This window comes from Pteronotus mesoamericanus, unplaced genomic scaffold (genome assembly GCF_021234165.1).
Source record: "Pteronotus mesoamericanus isolate MK-2021 breed Mesoamerican mustached bat unplaced genomic scaffold, CSHL_Meso_final scaffold_1186, whole genome shotgun sequence".
Lineage (NCBI taxonomy): Eukaryota > Metazoa > Chordata > Mammalia > Chiroptera > Mormoopidae > Pteronotus > Pteronotus mesoamericanus.
Window position 1 is genome coordinate 15,817,983 of NW_026555302.1, and position 15,056 is coordinate 15,833,038.

A 15,056-nucleotide genomic window follows, 5' to 3' on the forward strand; every position below is an offset into this window, starting at 1 on the left:
CAGGGCCACGGCCAGGCTCCAGCGAGCCCCGTGTGGGTCACACACAGGGGGCCTCCCTTCGCCCAGACAGGGTCACGGTGCGTGACTACATGGTCCGGACAGCCGCCCGAAACCGGCCACCCGTCTGACGCACCCCAGGAAACCCAGACACACTCCGCTCCCTTCAGGGCTGACTGTTCCGTGGGGTCATGGAAGGCAGGGGCGGAGGGCCGTTTTGGCGCGGCCTCCCCGGCCCCCGGGGTGTCCAGCCGCATCCCCCGGGGGTGTGCGCTCAGGGCCCGTGAATTCCAGGGAAACGGGCGCACCGAGCTGGGCGTGTTCACTCCGCCACACGTGGAATTCCACGTGGTGCTGGGCGGGTCTGTGAGCTGGCGCCAGGGGATCGGCACTCAAACTGTCGGGCCCAGCAAGGCCGAGGCCCTCCCGGGGGGCGGGCCTCGCTGCCCCGGAGGAAAGGGGACGGGAGCACGTCCTGGCCTGACACGGGCTGACAGCCCCGCCTCCCCCCGCGGCCGCGCCAGGGGCCAAGTCCCAGTCACGGGATGGACGGTGTGTGCCGGGGGCAGCAGGGGACCTGCCGAGAGCGCCCAGGGTGGGGGACTCCCGCTTCCGTGGAGGCCGGGGGTGAGGTGAGGGCGGCAGAAGCTCCCCGCGGGCCAAATGCTCCTCTGAGCCTAGGGCGTGGCCTCTGCCACCTTTTCTGCGTCTTCGTGGCAGGTGCTGGGGGGCCCCTCCCCTGCGTCCCATAGAACCTGTTCTGACAGGGCTCCGATGGGGCCACGCATCGGCTCCCGTGAGTTCCGGAGACAGAGCCCCCCCCCGCCCCCGGCTTCTGTGCTGGTTACGGCACCGCCACGGCATGCGCCCACCAGGCCATCGCAGTGGGAGGCGCCTCCGTCACGCCTGACCTGCGCAGAAGGCCACGCCGCGCGTCTGCGCACCGAAGTCTGCGCCTGCCCGCCTCCTGCCCTCCCTCGCTCCTCAGCCTGGTCCGAACGCCTGCAGGGCCCAGGGCCCCACCTCGGCAGGCAGCCCGCCATCCTGGAAGCTCCCTGTGAAGAGGGGCCGTCAGTGTCCCCATAGCTGCCCCTCCTGGTCCGAGGCCAACCCTCCAGAACGCTCCCAGCAGGTCTGCTCCCTGTTGGACAGGCCTGGGGACCTGGACCCCAGCCCGCAGGGGCCGGGGCACTCCGCCCTTGAAACGCGGGCCGCCAGAAGCTGGGCCACAGGCCCTGGAAGGAAGCTACCGAGACGCCCGTGTTCACGGACCCCAAAGCAGGCTTCCCTCTGACACACGCCTGCAAGGAACTGAGCAGGAGGAAGAGGAGGGAGGACCCTCCCCTGCTCCCCGGCCTCCGCGGGCCTCCTCTCCTGGAGAACCCTTCCGCACACGAGGTCCGTTTCTCGCTTTGCAAAAGACGATCCGCTTCCAACCACCAGCAAACATCCTTTCCTGCGCCTTCCTCTGCGATTCCTGCATGCGCACCTCCCCCTGACCCACCCGCGAGGGGACCAAGTGCCTCCCAGGAGGCTGGGGGCGCGGGGGCCTCGACCAGGGGTCAGCCATGTGGACGGGGAGAGAGGCGCAGAGTGCGGGACAACCCAGAGGCGGAAGGACGACGAAACGGAGCCACTCGCCGCTCGCCACGGACGCCACGTCGCCCGCGCCTCCACACCCGCCCGGCGTCTCCCTGTGACCTAACCTCAGGTTCCCGGAGATCTTCGTATTCTTCAAGTTTTTCTTGCTGAAACTATTTCTTTAAAGGCAACATGGAAAAAATATGGTAGCATCTGCACATCTATAAACACAAGCATATTTAACCTTTATAAATTATCTAAATTACCTAGCCTTTGTCTCCAGCTCTGTGGTATATCAATGGAGGTTTCTTTACTGCATCGTATCTGCCCTAGGTTTTTTTTTTTTTCCTTTTTTAGTTCTTTAATGTAAAAAAAAGTATATATGGGCCAGGGGTGGAGCGTGGGGGTGCAGTGGTGGGAGCCGAGGGGCAGAGGGAGGCGCCGGAGGAGCCCCCGCCCTCGGGCCGGGCGGCGCGGCTGCGGGCCGGGTGCTGGTGCTGGCGCTCGCGAGGAGGCCTGGGCGCGGGGCGGCGGGCCTCACTCGTCCGCCTGCTGGAGGAGCAGCAGGTGGATTTCCTGGAATGAGGGCCGGCGCCGGGTGTCCCTCCTCCAGCAGCTCAGCATCAGCTTGTACACGGAGTCCGGGCAGATGGCAGGTTGGGGCAGGTATGTCTTTGGAAACAAAAGTAAACAAGAAGGGAGAACATTAGGGAGGGGGCAGGGCGAGCACGGCCCCGCTGTGTGATTGGCCCACGCCCCGCTGTCTTGAACGGGTGCCTAGGTCAGTGTGGCGTGCTTTCTCCGCCAGCCCATCCCCACCCTTGTTGCCTCCGCTGCTCTGCCCAGGGGTCCCCTGAGGGCTGGGCTGCGGGCCCCGCCACCCAGCGGGAAGACGCCCCGGCCTGCAAACCAGGAGGCTGGCGCCCCTTCCCTGGAGGCCATGAGCATCCCAGAAAGGGGTCACCTGGAAACGCTTCACAGTTTGTCAAGAGAAACTGGAAACAGAAATGTTGAGCACGTTTTTTCATGGGGGAAATGATCGCTCTAGACTCCGGGGGCTTCCAGTGGAATTCAGACGCCTTAGGCTTTGCCTCAGCCGCAAGGCCGAGCAGGAGGTTCCTGGCAGAATTCAGGCCCCAGGCGGCGTCTTCCGCATCATACCTGCTCGGCTCACGGCCGCGGGGCCACTCGGAGGAGAGCCCGGTGCCCCCTGAGCGGCCCGCGACCGCAGCCGTGGGGAGAGGTCGCTGGCCCCTGCCCTGCGGCCAGCCTTTTACAGCCCCAATCCCGAGGTTCTAACAATAAAATTTAAAGCAACCCAATGTAACGTATCAATGTGCATAAAATGTTTCTATAGTAATATCTAATAAAATATAATATCGTGTAATAAAACATAACTCTAGTACATTACGTTTAGTATGTCCGTGGGTTACATTTAATAAACTTTTATGGAAAATGTAAGCTTTCGCTTAGCAAGGCGCTTCCTCAGCAAGCAGTGGTGACACATGGCTTTGGCACCGGCGTTAGTCAAATATTTGACCTCACTGCTCAGCCATTTGATGGCCAGTCAGAGTGTACTTGGTTCCCTACCAGCATTTAACCGCGCTGAGACGGGGGCTCCCTGAGAGTGTGTATTTTTAAATGAGTGAGGAGATTTAAATCCCAGAGATTAGAAATGGAAACTCCGTTAAGTGACAAAACTGGTTTATTGTGAGACTGAACAGCCTCACCGTTGATAATTAACGTGTAACCTTTTAGTGCTGAGTCAGGCCTACGTCGCACCAAGAGCATCTGACACGCAGACTGAGGTGGACCTACGGGGACAGGTTTGCTGTCGCTGCATGTTTGACGGTCTGACGCCGCCTCGGGCACATGTCTTTCCTCGGTGGGATTTTAGTCCCGAACCATCAGCAGATGGAGCCCAAACGGCTTCCCATGCCCGTCCCTTTGCCTGTAACTCCAGGACGGACTCAAGGGAGAACTGCTGCTGCGATAAACAAGATGGCATCTTCCGGCGGAACACAGCGCTTCGAGTTGGCCCCGGGACTTCCAAGGAGTGAACTCGGCGGCCAGGACACGTTAGGCCGGGCGACAACGCTGTTCTGGGTCCCTCACTTACCCCCTGCCCACGGGGTAGGTGGGCCTTTGCTGTGGCAAGAAAGCTATGACCCCCTAACCAAGGAGGAGAGTTCAGGCCCCACTGCCACTAGCCCCCAGGGCATTGGGAGGGCGTGACGCCCTGGGCCTGCCCTCACGCAGCCTGCACGCCCTCGTCCCCTCGTCTGTCGCTGGCTTGGCGCCATCTAAGCCACTCGGGATTTGTTGTCATTCTCCGGCGTGAGGTGCCATCGGCAAGCTCTCGCTCCCACAGCACACAGGAAGCCCACCCGAGTCGGCCACGCATGCCCCGGGGCCAGAGAGTGGGGTCTGTGAGCCCAGCCACCTGGCTTGTCCCCGGTCCTGCTGGGCCACAGCAGCCGGCCCCGCGGCGCCCCCGGGAGCCGGAAGCCCAGGGCACACCTGCCTGTCCCTGGGCAGGTGCATCTAGAAACAGCGCTGGACAGGCCCGGCCCGATTTCTAAGGAATGTCAATAAAGTTGCTCGCTCCCTTTCAAGCCTGCAGTTTTCAACCAGGAGGACACACCTCGTGGTTCAGAATCCGGGGTGTCCAGCCTTTTGGCGTCTCTGGGCCGCGCTGGAAGAAGAGTCGTCCTGGGCCACACGTTAAATACACAAACACTCACGAAAACTGATGCACAAAAAACGATTTTAAGTAAATTTACGATTTTCTGTCGGGCCACGTTCATAGCCCCCGGGGCCGGGGGCAGCCCGCGGCCGCGGCGGGGCTCCCTGGGCTGCGGATCCGGGAGAGACCCACTGGGCCGGCGGCTGGGCCGGGCGGCGCGCCGCCCCCCACACCAAAGGCTGCGTTCTCTACGGCCCGTCAGGGCGCGAGTCGAGGCAACTGATGTTTCTGTCTCCCTCCCTCTCTCCCTAAATATCAATAAACGTGTCCTCAGGTGAGGATTGAAAAAAAGAGAAGTAGAGACAGGGTTTTCATTCCCAGGCCATCTGAGTCAGGGGGCGCCCTCCCCTGAGCCCGGCGGCCCCAGAGGCACGGGGTGCGTGGGGCGCCCGGCGGGCAGCCTGGGCAAGGCGTGCCGGAGAACACCGGGCAGGCAGCCCGCCTTCCAGCCCGGCCACTCCTGCCGCGCCGGGACCGCCCTCGGCCTCCCGCGCAAGCACCGCGTCCTGGGCCGCGCGGCCCCAGCAGCGCTCACCTGCCGGCCCTGGTCTCGGAAGAACTCCCCCGTGTTCTCGATGACCTGCTCGTCGGACAGCTGAGAGTAGGGCTGCTCCTGGCAGAAGGTGAAGGTCTCCCACAGCGTCACCCCGAAGGCCCACACGTCGCTCGCCGTGGTGAACTTGCCCTGCGTCCGCAGGGACAGGAGAGAGAACGGGACAGGTTAGGTCTGCCTCCGTGGGTGTCATCCCCGCCCCCGCCGAGGGCCAGGCACGCGGGCACGGGAGCCAAGAGGCCACCGTGAAGGTGCGCTGGCCCCACCCTCCCCTCTCAGCACAGGGCCGCCTCCCGCGGACACGCGCGAGCCCGCGCCGGGGGCCGAGCCACCGGCTGCCGGGCCCCTGCTGAGCGCCGCTGGGTCAGAAGGAATGGCTCTGACACAGACGCTTGGAAAAAGAAGTCTCTCTTCCCCACTCGTGGTCCAGAAGACCAAGTGTTGAATAAAAATCATAAAGCAAAGAATGATGAACTTAAAGTAAAAAGTAAAGGGTAATAATCCCTAAAATAAAAATATAGAGATCAGGGCAAATAATTACAAACACGGCTATGAAATTGATACAGGATTCTGTGTGAATAACATTTCTTTTAAGTGATTTTTTTAATATCTTAAACTAATGAAGACCCCTCTGTAGGTAGAAAAGGGAGAGAGTGAAAAAAAAACATTAAATCTCTTATCACGATGGGTGTATTTTTAACCCACTTCCGCACATTTTCTGTAGTGACGATGTCACATGTCCTGGCAGAGGTGGGTGAGCGTTAAAAATGACCGTCAGCGCTCGGAGGCCATCGCCCCAAGTCGAAGCCGCCGTGCAGCCGGCAGTGCGCGCCGCCTGGCCGCCCCTCCTGCCGCGCCCGCCCCTCCTGCCGCGCCCGCGGCCTGGCCCGCCCCGCCCCGCCCGCGCGCCCACCAGCAGGATGCTCTCCCAGGACATCCAGCGGATGGGCAGCACCGCGCGGCCCTGGATGCGGTAGTAGTCCCCGCTGTACAGGTTCCGGCTCATCCCGAAGTCGGCGATCTTGATGGTGTAGTTCTTGCCCACGAGGCAGTTCCGCGTGGCCAGGTCCCGGTGGACAAAGTTGAGGGAAGAAAGGTACTTCATGCCAGATGCGATCTGAGTCGCCATGAACTTCAGGTTGGCGTAACTGAGGCAACACAGAGGAGAGCGAGCTGCCGGTGGGCGGAGGGGGCCCGTGACGGGGGCCCGTGACGAGGGCCCGCCCCGCGGCGGGTCCCAGCCTCCCCGCTCTCCAGGGATCTCTGCCTCCCCCGGGCAGCCGTGCGCTGCGGGCCAGCCGGCCACGTAGAGTGCGGCCGAGCGAGCCTGGGGGTTCCCTGCTCCCGTCTGCACTACACACCTGACCGTGGGAGCCTCGCTGGGGGCGGAACCGGGGGGCTCGTGGCGGGAGAGGAACTGGTTGAGGTCCCCGTTCTCCATGTACTCAGTGATCATGCACAGCGGGTCGTCGGCGATGCACACGGCGAGGAGGCGGATGATGTTGGCGTCCTTCAGCCGGGACATGATCTTGATCTCCTTGAGAAAGTCATTCCTTCGGAGGACACAACATGAGCAAGCTCAGAGCGGCCAGAGTCACGGCCGAGAGGGGCGAGCGGGCACGGCCGCCTGCGCCCGGCCTCACACCCAGCCTGGCTCCCTCGGACGGACGGACGGACGGACGGACGCCTTCGAGCGGCCGGAGCAGCAGCCCCCGGCTGTCTCACGCTCGCACCCTGCGCCCCCCGAGAACAAGGCCCGTGACCTGGGCACGCTTGCTCCCCAGCACCCGGCGACGCGCCCGCCGCACAGAAGGGGGTCCGCGCTGGCTGGACGAGGTGCCCTGCACGACTCTCTGAAGGGACACTCCTCACGGCAAAGCAGCCTCAAGCGCCCTGGGGCGTCCACCCCGTAAAAAGCCCCCGCCACTCCGCTGGCGAAGCAAGGAAACTTTCCATAAAGCGAATAGTCGCCCTCGGCTGATCTGTTAACTCGGCACTTCCTCACGCTGGCTTCCCTTCGCACAGGAAGCGCCAGCTGCCAACGCGCGCCGAGGGCAGCTTCAAGTTCACGTTGGCACCCTGGGTCGTTCAGAAAGAGCACCCCGTGGCCAAGGCGAACCTCTGTGTGAGCGTCTGGAGACAGCTAGAGGGGCTCTTGGGCTCTAGGCTTCCCCGTAGCCACATCGGGCCCGTGAGACCGTGAGCCCCCATCCCCCAACTGACGGGGCAGGTCAGCGACGTGTCCCAGGGGTTTCCTAAGACCCTGGGCTGGGGGTCTGGCTCTGCCTATGGAACCCCTAAACCACGTCAACCCCAAGCAGGGGTCTCCACGGCGGGAGAGGGGCCAGAGCCCCGGCCGCCCCCCACGGCCCGGCAGGCGTGGATGCGGGACCGTGGACACCACCCCCACCACAGCAAACAACAGGCAGAAGCGCGTCCTGCTGGGTGGCGTTGCGTCTCCGGCCAAGGCCTGCGAGTAACGTCAGGAGTCGATCCGCCGTGTCTCTCTATGGGACCTGGGGGCCCTGCCGGCCGCTGGCGCCAACACCTGTGAGGCTGGCGCGCTCAGCTGAAGCTCCAGCCCCTCCCCGTGCGAGTCCCTGGCCTCTCCCCTTCGCCCCACGTCCTGCCATTCGCGAGAGTTTTCACGGTGCCCGTCCCCGTGTGGGGCGTTTCCGGTGACCGGGAGAGGAGGGTGAGAAACTCTCACTCTGAGCCTCGCGAGACCACGCGGCCAGCGCAGGCGGGGCAGCGCGCGCCCCCAGACGGCCTCGCCCGGGCCGTCCCGCAGCTCTCGGCCGCGCCCCTGGGTGAGGAAGCTCACCGTCGCGGACGGGACGCGGAGAGGCTGTCGGGCCGAGGCGCGGCGGGGCTGCGACCTACGGAGGGGGCCCCGTTTGGGACACGGCTACAGGACTACGGGTCCCGTGCTTTGCGGTCCACGGGCACTGCTCCAAGTGGGGGTGGCTTCTCATTGTGGGGGCTGCTGGACAGAGACGAGAAGGAGCATGAAAGAGAAAAAAGGATGAGCACGTAGAGCGAGAGGGGACAGGAGAGCACAGGAGGCGGAGCAGGAGCGCGTGGGGGACCGGAAGGCGAGGACGCGCGGGGCGCATCCGTGGGCGGGGCTGTGGCGGCCCCACGCCGGCGGCCCAGCGTCGGCGCTCGGGCCGTGCGGATGGTCGGGGGCGGACGGGCGCGAGTCCGGCCGTGGGGGGAGGGGACTGTGCGTTTGTGCTTGGCGACCACAGAGGACCAAGGCGCGGGTGCTGGCCTGGCTGGAGGGAGCGTGTAACCGCGGAAACGGAGGCGGCTCCCAGGCCTTCCCCTCGCCACAGGGGGCGCTGCTCAGGCGTGTTCGGGGGGGCCCCCGATCCGAGGGGGAAACGCGCAAAGGACGCTCCGCAGGCCGAGCACAGACCTGGCGTTCTTGTTGGCGTCGGCCCGGAGCATCTTCACGGCCACCAGCACGGGGGGCCCGGTGCTGGCGTCGGGGGCGAAGCCTCCGTCTCCGAGCCTCTCCATCGCCTCCACTTCGCAGAGGTGCACCTGGGCAAGAGGCGGGACTCAGCACCCTCACCACTGCGGCTCCAGAGGCGTCTGGGCGCTCCGCGGGCGCCCCCCGGGGGACGCGCCCGCGCGGACTACGCAGCCAAGCCGCCGGCGGCCCATCGAGGGCATGCGTGACGAGGCTGCAATTCGAATCACTGGTAGAAGCAGTGCGGCACGGGGCCGCGTTACAAAGGGAGTGCGCGTGGATTGCGGCACAGCGACATGCGTGGACAGGGGGCTCTGCGGCACAGCGACATGCGTGGATGCAGTGGGACTCGGCAGAGACGCCTGAGGTTTTCTGGGCCCCGCGACTCCCTCTCGAAGCTCATGGGATCGGCAGCCCGAGCGGCCTCTTCAGCCCAGGGACAGACGGGGACACGCCGCACCTCCTGCCACCCCGAACCGGCGCAGGGAGGGGGGAGCAGGCCCCTGTCCGTCGGCAACCCATTCCCCTTGACCAAGCGTCACCGCCGGAGAGCAGAGGACGGCGCCGAGCTCCCAGCGCAACTTCAGTCCCCGCGGTGACCACTCAGGGGCTGGGGGACCGGGGACCAGGGGAGGGCGGACACCGCGGCCCTGCCTCTGAGGCCGCAGAGCGGACTGCCTGCTGCTCCGTCTTATCTCAGACAGAGATTCAGCCCCGAGGGGCCACTTCCGGGACCGAACGCCCGGCGAGGTTGTTTTTGACTGTTTTACACACAAAACTCCCATTAAAGTGGAAACACACAAAGTGGCCACCAAGCAGCAGGGTGTCCGTGGGCGGCTCATGCGGGACGATCACGCTGTACGCGGCCCCGCCCTCTGAGAGCCACCGGGAAACATTCCAACGGATTGAATGCTTCTCGGGAGACCCGGAAAGGCCAGCGGCCACCCGCTGTGACGCCGCCCGCGCGGCCGCTGGGGGCGCAGGGAAACGGCCGGAACGCGGCCAGGATGGGGGCCCGGCACTGGCGTGCCCGCGGGGAACATGGGGGGGGCGGGGGGGCACATGGAGGAGACTCCGAGGGCAAGTCCACGCCGGAAGGGGCGCCCGGCTCTTTCTCCGGACACTTGGGTTCGCCCCGGCCTAGAGCGAGGGAGGCCTGGACGCCCCGCAGGGATCCGACTCACCTCCCCAAACTGGCCTTCCCCCAGCTTCTCCTTGAAGGTCAGCAGCTTCCGGGGGAACTCCTCCACCGCCACGTCCTTCCCGGACAGCAGGTCCATGGTGAGCGCCGGCACGGAGTAGGTGTTGCCCCCGGTCACGCCCTGGAGGTTCACGATGTCGGCCTCTGCGTAGTGGGGCACCCCGTCGGGCCCGCTGGGCGGGGCCGGCTTCACGAGGCCGCTGCAGCCTGGAGGCAGGGCAGGTCGGTCAGCGGCTCTGCGGGGAGGGAGCCCTGAGGGGCGGGGCGGGGCACAGGCATGTGTCCGCAGGGCCCCCCCTCCCGGGGCCCCGGGTCTGGCTCTCGCCCCCCTCAGGCCACGGGAGCTCGGCCCCTGCGTGGCCTTGCGGGGAAGCTGCGCAGGGAGGCTCGCGCCCCGTCAGGCAGGAGTGTTAAAGGCTGACCATCTAACAGCCTGTTTCTCTCATCGCGAGACACTGTCGCGGATTTAATAACCTAGCTCAGGTATTTAAAAGCTTTCTGATTGCATTTATATGACCCAGTGTAAGACGCTTCCTAACTTTAAAAGAAAAACATTAAAATATGAGGGGGGTGTTTCAGACTTCAGAAAACGGGCCGCGTCCTCCAGCCTAGAAAAGCCTGTTGACACCCTGCGCCTGCCGCCTGCGCGGCCCCGAGTCCGGCGGCCTCTTCGGCGCCCGCATCCCCCGGGCGCAGCCGCGCGCGAGTTCCCTCTCCCCTCAGAGCGGCGGCCCCCGCGAGCTGCCGCTCCCGCAGCTGGTCTGTCTCCCCGGGACTGTCCCCGTGGGGCGCGCTTCACAGCCGACCTCACGGGCAGCCGGGCCTCAGCCGCACCCCTAGCGCCCCCCGATGCCGCCCACAGACCCACACGAGTTTCTCAAGAAACGCTGGGGTGTGAGTCAACCAGCCCAGTTTGACCAAACGACGCTGGGAAAGGGTCATTGTCCTAATAAAGTCTCGTGGGAGAAGTCAGCTCCGAGGAGGTAGCAGGGATCCGGGGGGAGGACAGACGGGGACTCAAGGGCGCGGGTGGCGCTGCCGGCTTTTTCCTCCGGGGAGACTAGGCCGCCAGGCCCCCTGGCGAGGCGTGGTCTGGGCGACCCCATTGCACGTCCTCCGCTGTAACTGAGGCAGTCGCCCGGGGGGGCTGTGTCTCTTCCCCCGGCCTGCGTGCTGGTTCCCCGGCCCCCCCTCCTGACACAGGTCCTCGGTGCAGGACCACAGGACAGGCGCCCAGATGAGGGGAGACTCCCAGGGAGGGAGGGGGGACTTGTCCCCACAGACCCTAGGACGGCTCCCTCTGACCCAGGCCCCTCCCACGTCCCCGTGCCGGCCCCACCTGGCTCCTCCTCCCCTGGCGAGAACTCCGGGAGCTTGCGGATGAGCCGGGAAGGTTCCTGGTAGTCGGGGCGCAGGGGGAAGATGCGGTCGTAGGTGGAGTTGGACTCCGGCTCCTCGCTGGGCGAGGAGGAGCGGTTGTTGTTGAACATGCTGGACTCGCTGGGCAGGGACAAGCTGACGGTCATCTCGTCGTCCAGCATCCGCCGGGAAGCCTGCGGGGGGGAAGGGAGGGGCTCGCTGCACAGAGGCCCGGGGCCTCCTCTCGGCCCGGCTCTCCAACGCCGGACGCCGCGGCACCGCACGCAGCACGGAGGGGAAGCCGTGTGACACAGGACGGCCCCGCGCTCCTTCGCGGCAAAGGGGACCCGACTCCGTGCTGCCTGCGCCCCTGAGGCCCCGTCGGCTTCGCGGGCCTGACGCTGTAGGAGCCTATCGGGCTCGACGGGGACCCCAACCCTAGGCTTGTGGACAGGCCCGCAGAGAGGGACCCGACGGCCGCCCTGCACGGCGCCGATCCGGTGTAAACGCAATGCCCGTTCACACACCGGACGCGCCGTCGCACGGCGGGTCGCTGGCTCCCGTGGTCACTGGGGCCCCGCAAATTTACGAACCAAAAAATAAAACGGCTGCAGGACGGCCAAGGGGCCCCGAGGCGAGTTACACCCGACACAGGAACGGAGCACCCAGCCGTCACCCTGTCCGAGGCGGCCGGCCCGCTGCTCCCAAAGCGGGCCAGAACCCGAACGCACGCGGCTCTGCTCGTCCCCGCGCACAGTGGGGGTCACCAAGAAATTCAGACGCCCGCCGCGCCCCCTCGGCCTGGAAGGCCCCCCACGTGCAGAAGAAACCCAGCACTCAGCGGGCGCCCCGCACGCCGCCGGCTCAACGCCTGGGGCCGAGCCCCTCGAAGGACACGCTCGGAGCCGCCGCCCCCGGGAGTGGCCGCAGACAGAAGGCCTCCCAGGAGGGACTCGGAGGGACAGGCGACCCTCGCCTTCTGCACGCAGAGAAGTAGGAGCAGAATTGGGAGGGGCTTGGCGGGGACGTTGGGGAGGCTGGATGTTTTCTAACCCCCCACACACACGTACACACCCCTCAAAACACCAAACAAGCCAACAGCAAAGAAGAGAAAGAACAGTATCGTCAGCGATTTCTGGTATCGGTTGTCCACAGAATCACTTGTTAATATTTTATTTAAAATGCACGCGCTGGCTCTGGCCCGGGGACTCGGCTGGAGCATGGTCTCGCCCACCAAAAGGCTGTGGGTTCGATTCCCTGGTCTGAGTGCGTATGGGAGGCAACCGATGATGTTTCTCTCTCACATCGCGTCTCTCCCTCCCCTGCCCCCCCCAAACTCAGCACTGTCCTCGGGGGAGGACAAAGAATGCACACGCCTCCCCCGCCCGCACCCCTGCCCCGGGAACCAGATCCTCAGAAGGCAGCGCCCAGGCTGAGACCTAACACGCGGGAGGGGCTCCCTGGGGAGGCTCCTCCTGAAACGAGGCCATGGACACGGCCCTGCCTCCCCGGCCCCGCGCCCCCCGCGCTCCCCGGCCCCGCCCCACCTTCTCCAGCATCTTCTGCCAGAACTGCCTCCAGAGGATGATGACGATGATGGCCAGCAGGATGAAGATGATGGCGACCAGGCAGCCGATGAGGATGCGGGTGCTGCTGTCGTCCGCCTTCAGCATCGGGTCTGGACCGGGGAGACAGAGACGGGGCCGCGGCCCTCGGCTGGGACCGGGACGGGCAGCCGAGCCGGGCCCTGCAGGACGACCCCTCCAGCTGCCACCCTGGCTCCTCCGCTTCATCCCGGTCACTGATTCTCAGCCGCTGGGTCCCGGGCCCCACAGGCCGTCCCCCGCCCCCGGGGACAGCAGCCACCTCCTGCGCCTCCTCCCTGGGCGTAAGACTCGCTAACGGGCAGGTTTCTTATGCTTCACAAAACTCTGTTTCTTGATCACCACGGCCGGTCTCCGGGCCCTGATCACAGCGGGGCGCACGGGGGGCGGCGGGGGGCACCTCTGAATCAGGGGAAGGTGGCAGCGGGGCCGCTCGGGAGCCGCGGGGTCACGGGGCCCCCAGACGGCTGCCCCTGGGGCCAGGGCACCCGGGGGCAACAGGCACACGTTTGCATGTTTGTCTCCCATCGGAGGGCCTCACGGAGCCCCGCCCACTCAGGGCGCCCCCACCACGGGGCGCAGGTGGAGACGTCCCCTCCCTGCCTCTGCCCCTTGGTCCCCGAGCTCACAGGGAGCAAGGGCAGCGACTAGCGCCTCCCCTGGGCTGGGCTGCAGGGCCAGTGACCCTGCGGCGCAGGGAGTGTGCGAGCGCCCTGAACTTTGGGGGTGAGCGTCTGCGTCCCCGGGGCCCCTCCTCCCCCTGGGGCCAGGCCCCCCGCACGGACGGCCCCCCCCCGCGCCGTCCAGCCCCCACCCCCTGCAGGAGCCCCTCCCGCCTGCCTCTCCGAGGAGGATGCGCAGCTGCACCTACCGTAGGTGGCGGGCGCCGCGGGCGCGGTGGGCGGGGCTCCGGAGCTGTTGTACATGGCGGCGTCTGTTAGAGACGGGGAGGTGGGGGGCGGTCAGGGCCGCGGGGCCGCGGGGAACGGGGGGCAGGCCGCGGCCCAGCGCAGGAAGAAGTCCACTCTGTGGGCTGCCGCCTGCCTTTCTTCAAAATGACCTCACGTAGCTTATTAGATAAAAATATCACCATTCATCTGCGGTGCGGGCAGCTTGCCTTTTGTAACGCTTTTGTCTACATTATTACGCACTAGGTGCCACGGTACAAGAAAGTTTAAGGAACGGTGAGGGGGAGGTTTGGTTGTCATCACGCTTGTGTAAGACGCAAGATCTAAAGTCCGCAAAACGGACACAAACGCAGCGGGGCCTGGGGCAGGGGCACTGGACACTCCCGCGGGCCAATCGGGCAAAATTTTCCCTCATAAAACAATCGGCTGCTCCCCTCACCTCGGAAAAAAAGTTTTAAAAAGCAACAGACTGAAACTAGCCCGTAGCTACAGCATCCCGTCTGCATGCCTGCGCCGTCCGCCAAACCAGACGCAGCTTTTCAAAAAGGGCTGGTTCTGATTAAAACAGACATTTAGGACTATAATTAAGGAAATCCCCCAAGAGGGCCCATTCGGATCCCTACGCCGTCCAGCCAGCTGCAGGGAGACAGCGCCGGGCAGCCGGCAACGGGCGTGGACAGGCCCCGAGGCGACAGGCGGCCATCGCCGCGCTGATGAGCGAGCGCTGGCAGACGCTACGTGCGGACAAAGACGCCGTTACTTTCTGAGAGGTGTTCGCACATCTTTAGGAAGAAAAGCAGGCAATGTCTTAGATTTGCCTTAAAATACGGCAGCAAAAGGGACAATAGAGCAAGCGGGCGTGACAGTGAGGAGACCTGAGGGGGAGGCGCCCGCTGTTCTGACTTTGCGCATTTTTAGAAATCTTCATTGCAACACTGTGCCAGGGGCTGGAGGGCGCCCCCCAGGGGGCTCAGTGGGTCGGGCGTCTCTAGCGCGTCCTGCTGTCCTTTCCAGCCTTTCGTGCTCCGGGTCCTCTAGACAAACCCGTGAGAGCCCAGCGAACACCCTGTCCTCTCCGGCCCCCTCGCGTCCCCCGCAGGTGCCCGTGTCCCCAGCGAGGAGCCGCCGGCCCGGCCGGGGCTCCCACCCGCCCCCCCGCCGCTCCCTGGGGCCCGAGCCCCCACCGGACTGGAAGGTGATCTCGCTGAACATCATCCAGGTGTCGGCGAAGTGGTACTGGCACTTGAGGGCGCTGGCCATGCGGTGCTGCAGTGGCACGGTGACGAAGCGGGCGCTGGGGTTGACGTCGTCCAGCACCAGCGGGAAGGAGACGGCGTGCGGCTCCCACTCGCTGGGCTCCGAGCGGAAGTAGCACTGCACCTCCTTGAAGATCTTCACGCCTTTCTCGAACATGTTGTTGCAGTGCACCTGCGGCGGGGCGGGGCCAGGGCCATGAGCGCGGGGCTCCCGGGGCCGGCGTCCCGGCCCCGCAGAGGCGCACACGGCCGCTCCCTCGCGAGGCCTCCCTTCGGAACCGGCTCCCCTGGCTGGGCCGGGCCCCTGAGCTCCTCCTGCACGCGTGTGTTCACGGGGAAGCAGGCGCCGCTGGGGGCCCCGGCCGGGGCAGCT

General features: G+C 65.4%; 1 protein-coding gene across 1 annotated transcript in view; it reads right to left on the reverse strand.

Annotated features, from left to right (window-relative positions):
- Positions 1–994: 994 nt before the first annotated feature.
- DDR2 (discoidin domain receptor tyrosine kinase 2) overlaps positions 995–15,056 on the reverse strand; it is a 28,882-nt gene continuing 14,820 nt past the window's right edge. Inside the window, exons 7-16 of the mRNA XM_054587580.1 lie at positions 14,612–14,855; positions 13,391–13,453; positions 12,463–12,593; positions 10,896–11,109; positions 9,540–9,763; positions 8,299–8,426; positions 6,239–6,430; positions 5,791–6,025; positions 4,860–5,009; positions 995–2,250 (exon numbers count right to left, since the gene is read on the reverse strand). Of these exons, the coding sequence (XP_054443555.1) occupies positions 2,116–2,250; positions 4,860–5,009; positions 5,791–6,025; positions 6,239–6,430; positions 8,299–8,426; positions 9,540–9,763; positions 10,896–11,109; positions 12,463–12,593; positions 13,391–13,453; positions 14,612–14,855 (1,716 nt within the window). The 3' untranslated portion in view covers positions 995–2,115. The remainder of the gene's footprint in view (positions 2,251–4,859; positions 5,010–5,790; positions 6,026–6,238; positions 6,431–8,298; positions 8,427–9,539; positions 9,764–10,895; positions 11,110–12,462; positions 12,594–13,390; positions 13,454–14,611; positions 14,856–15,056) is intronic.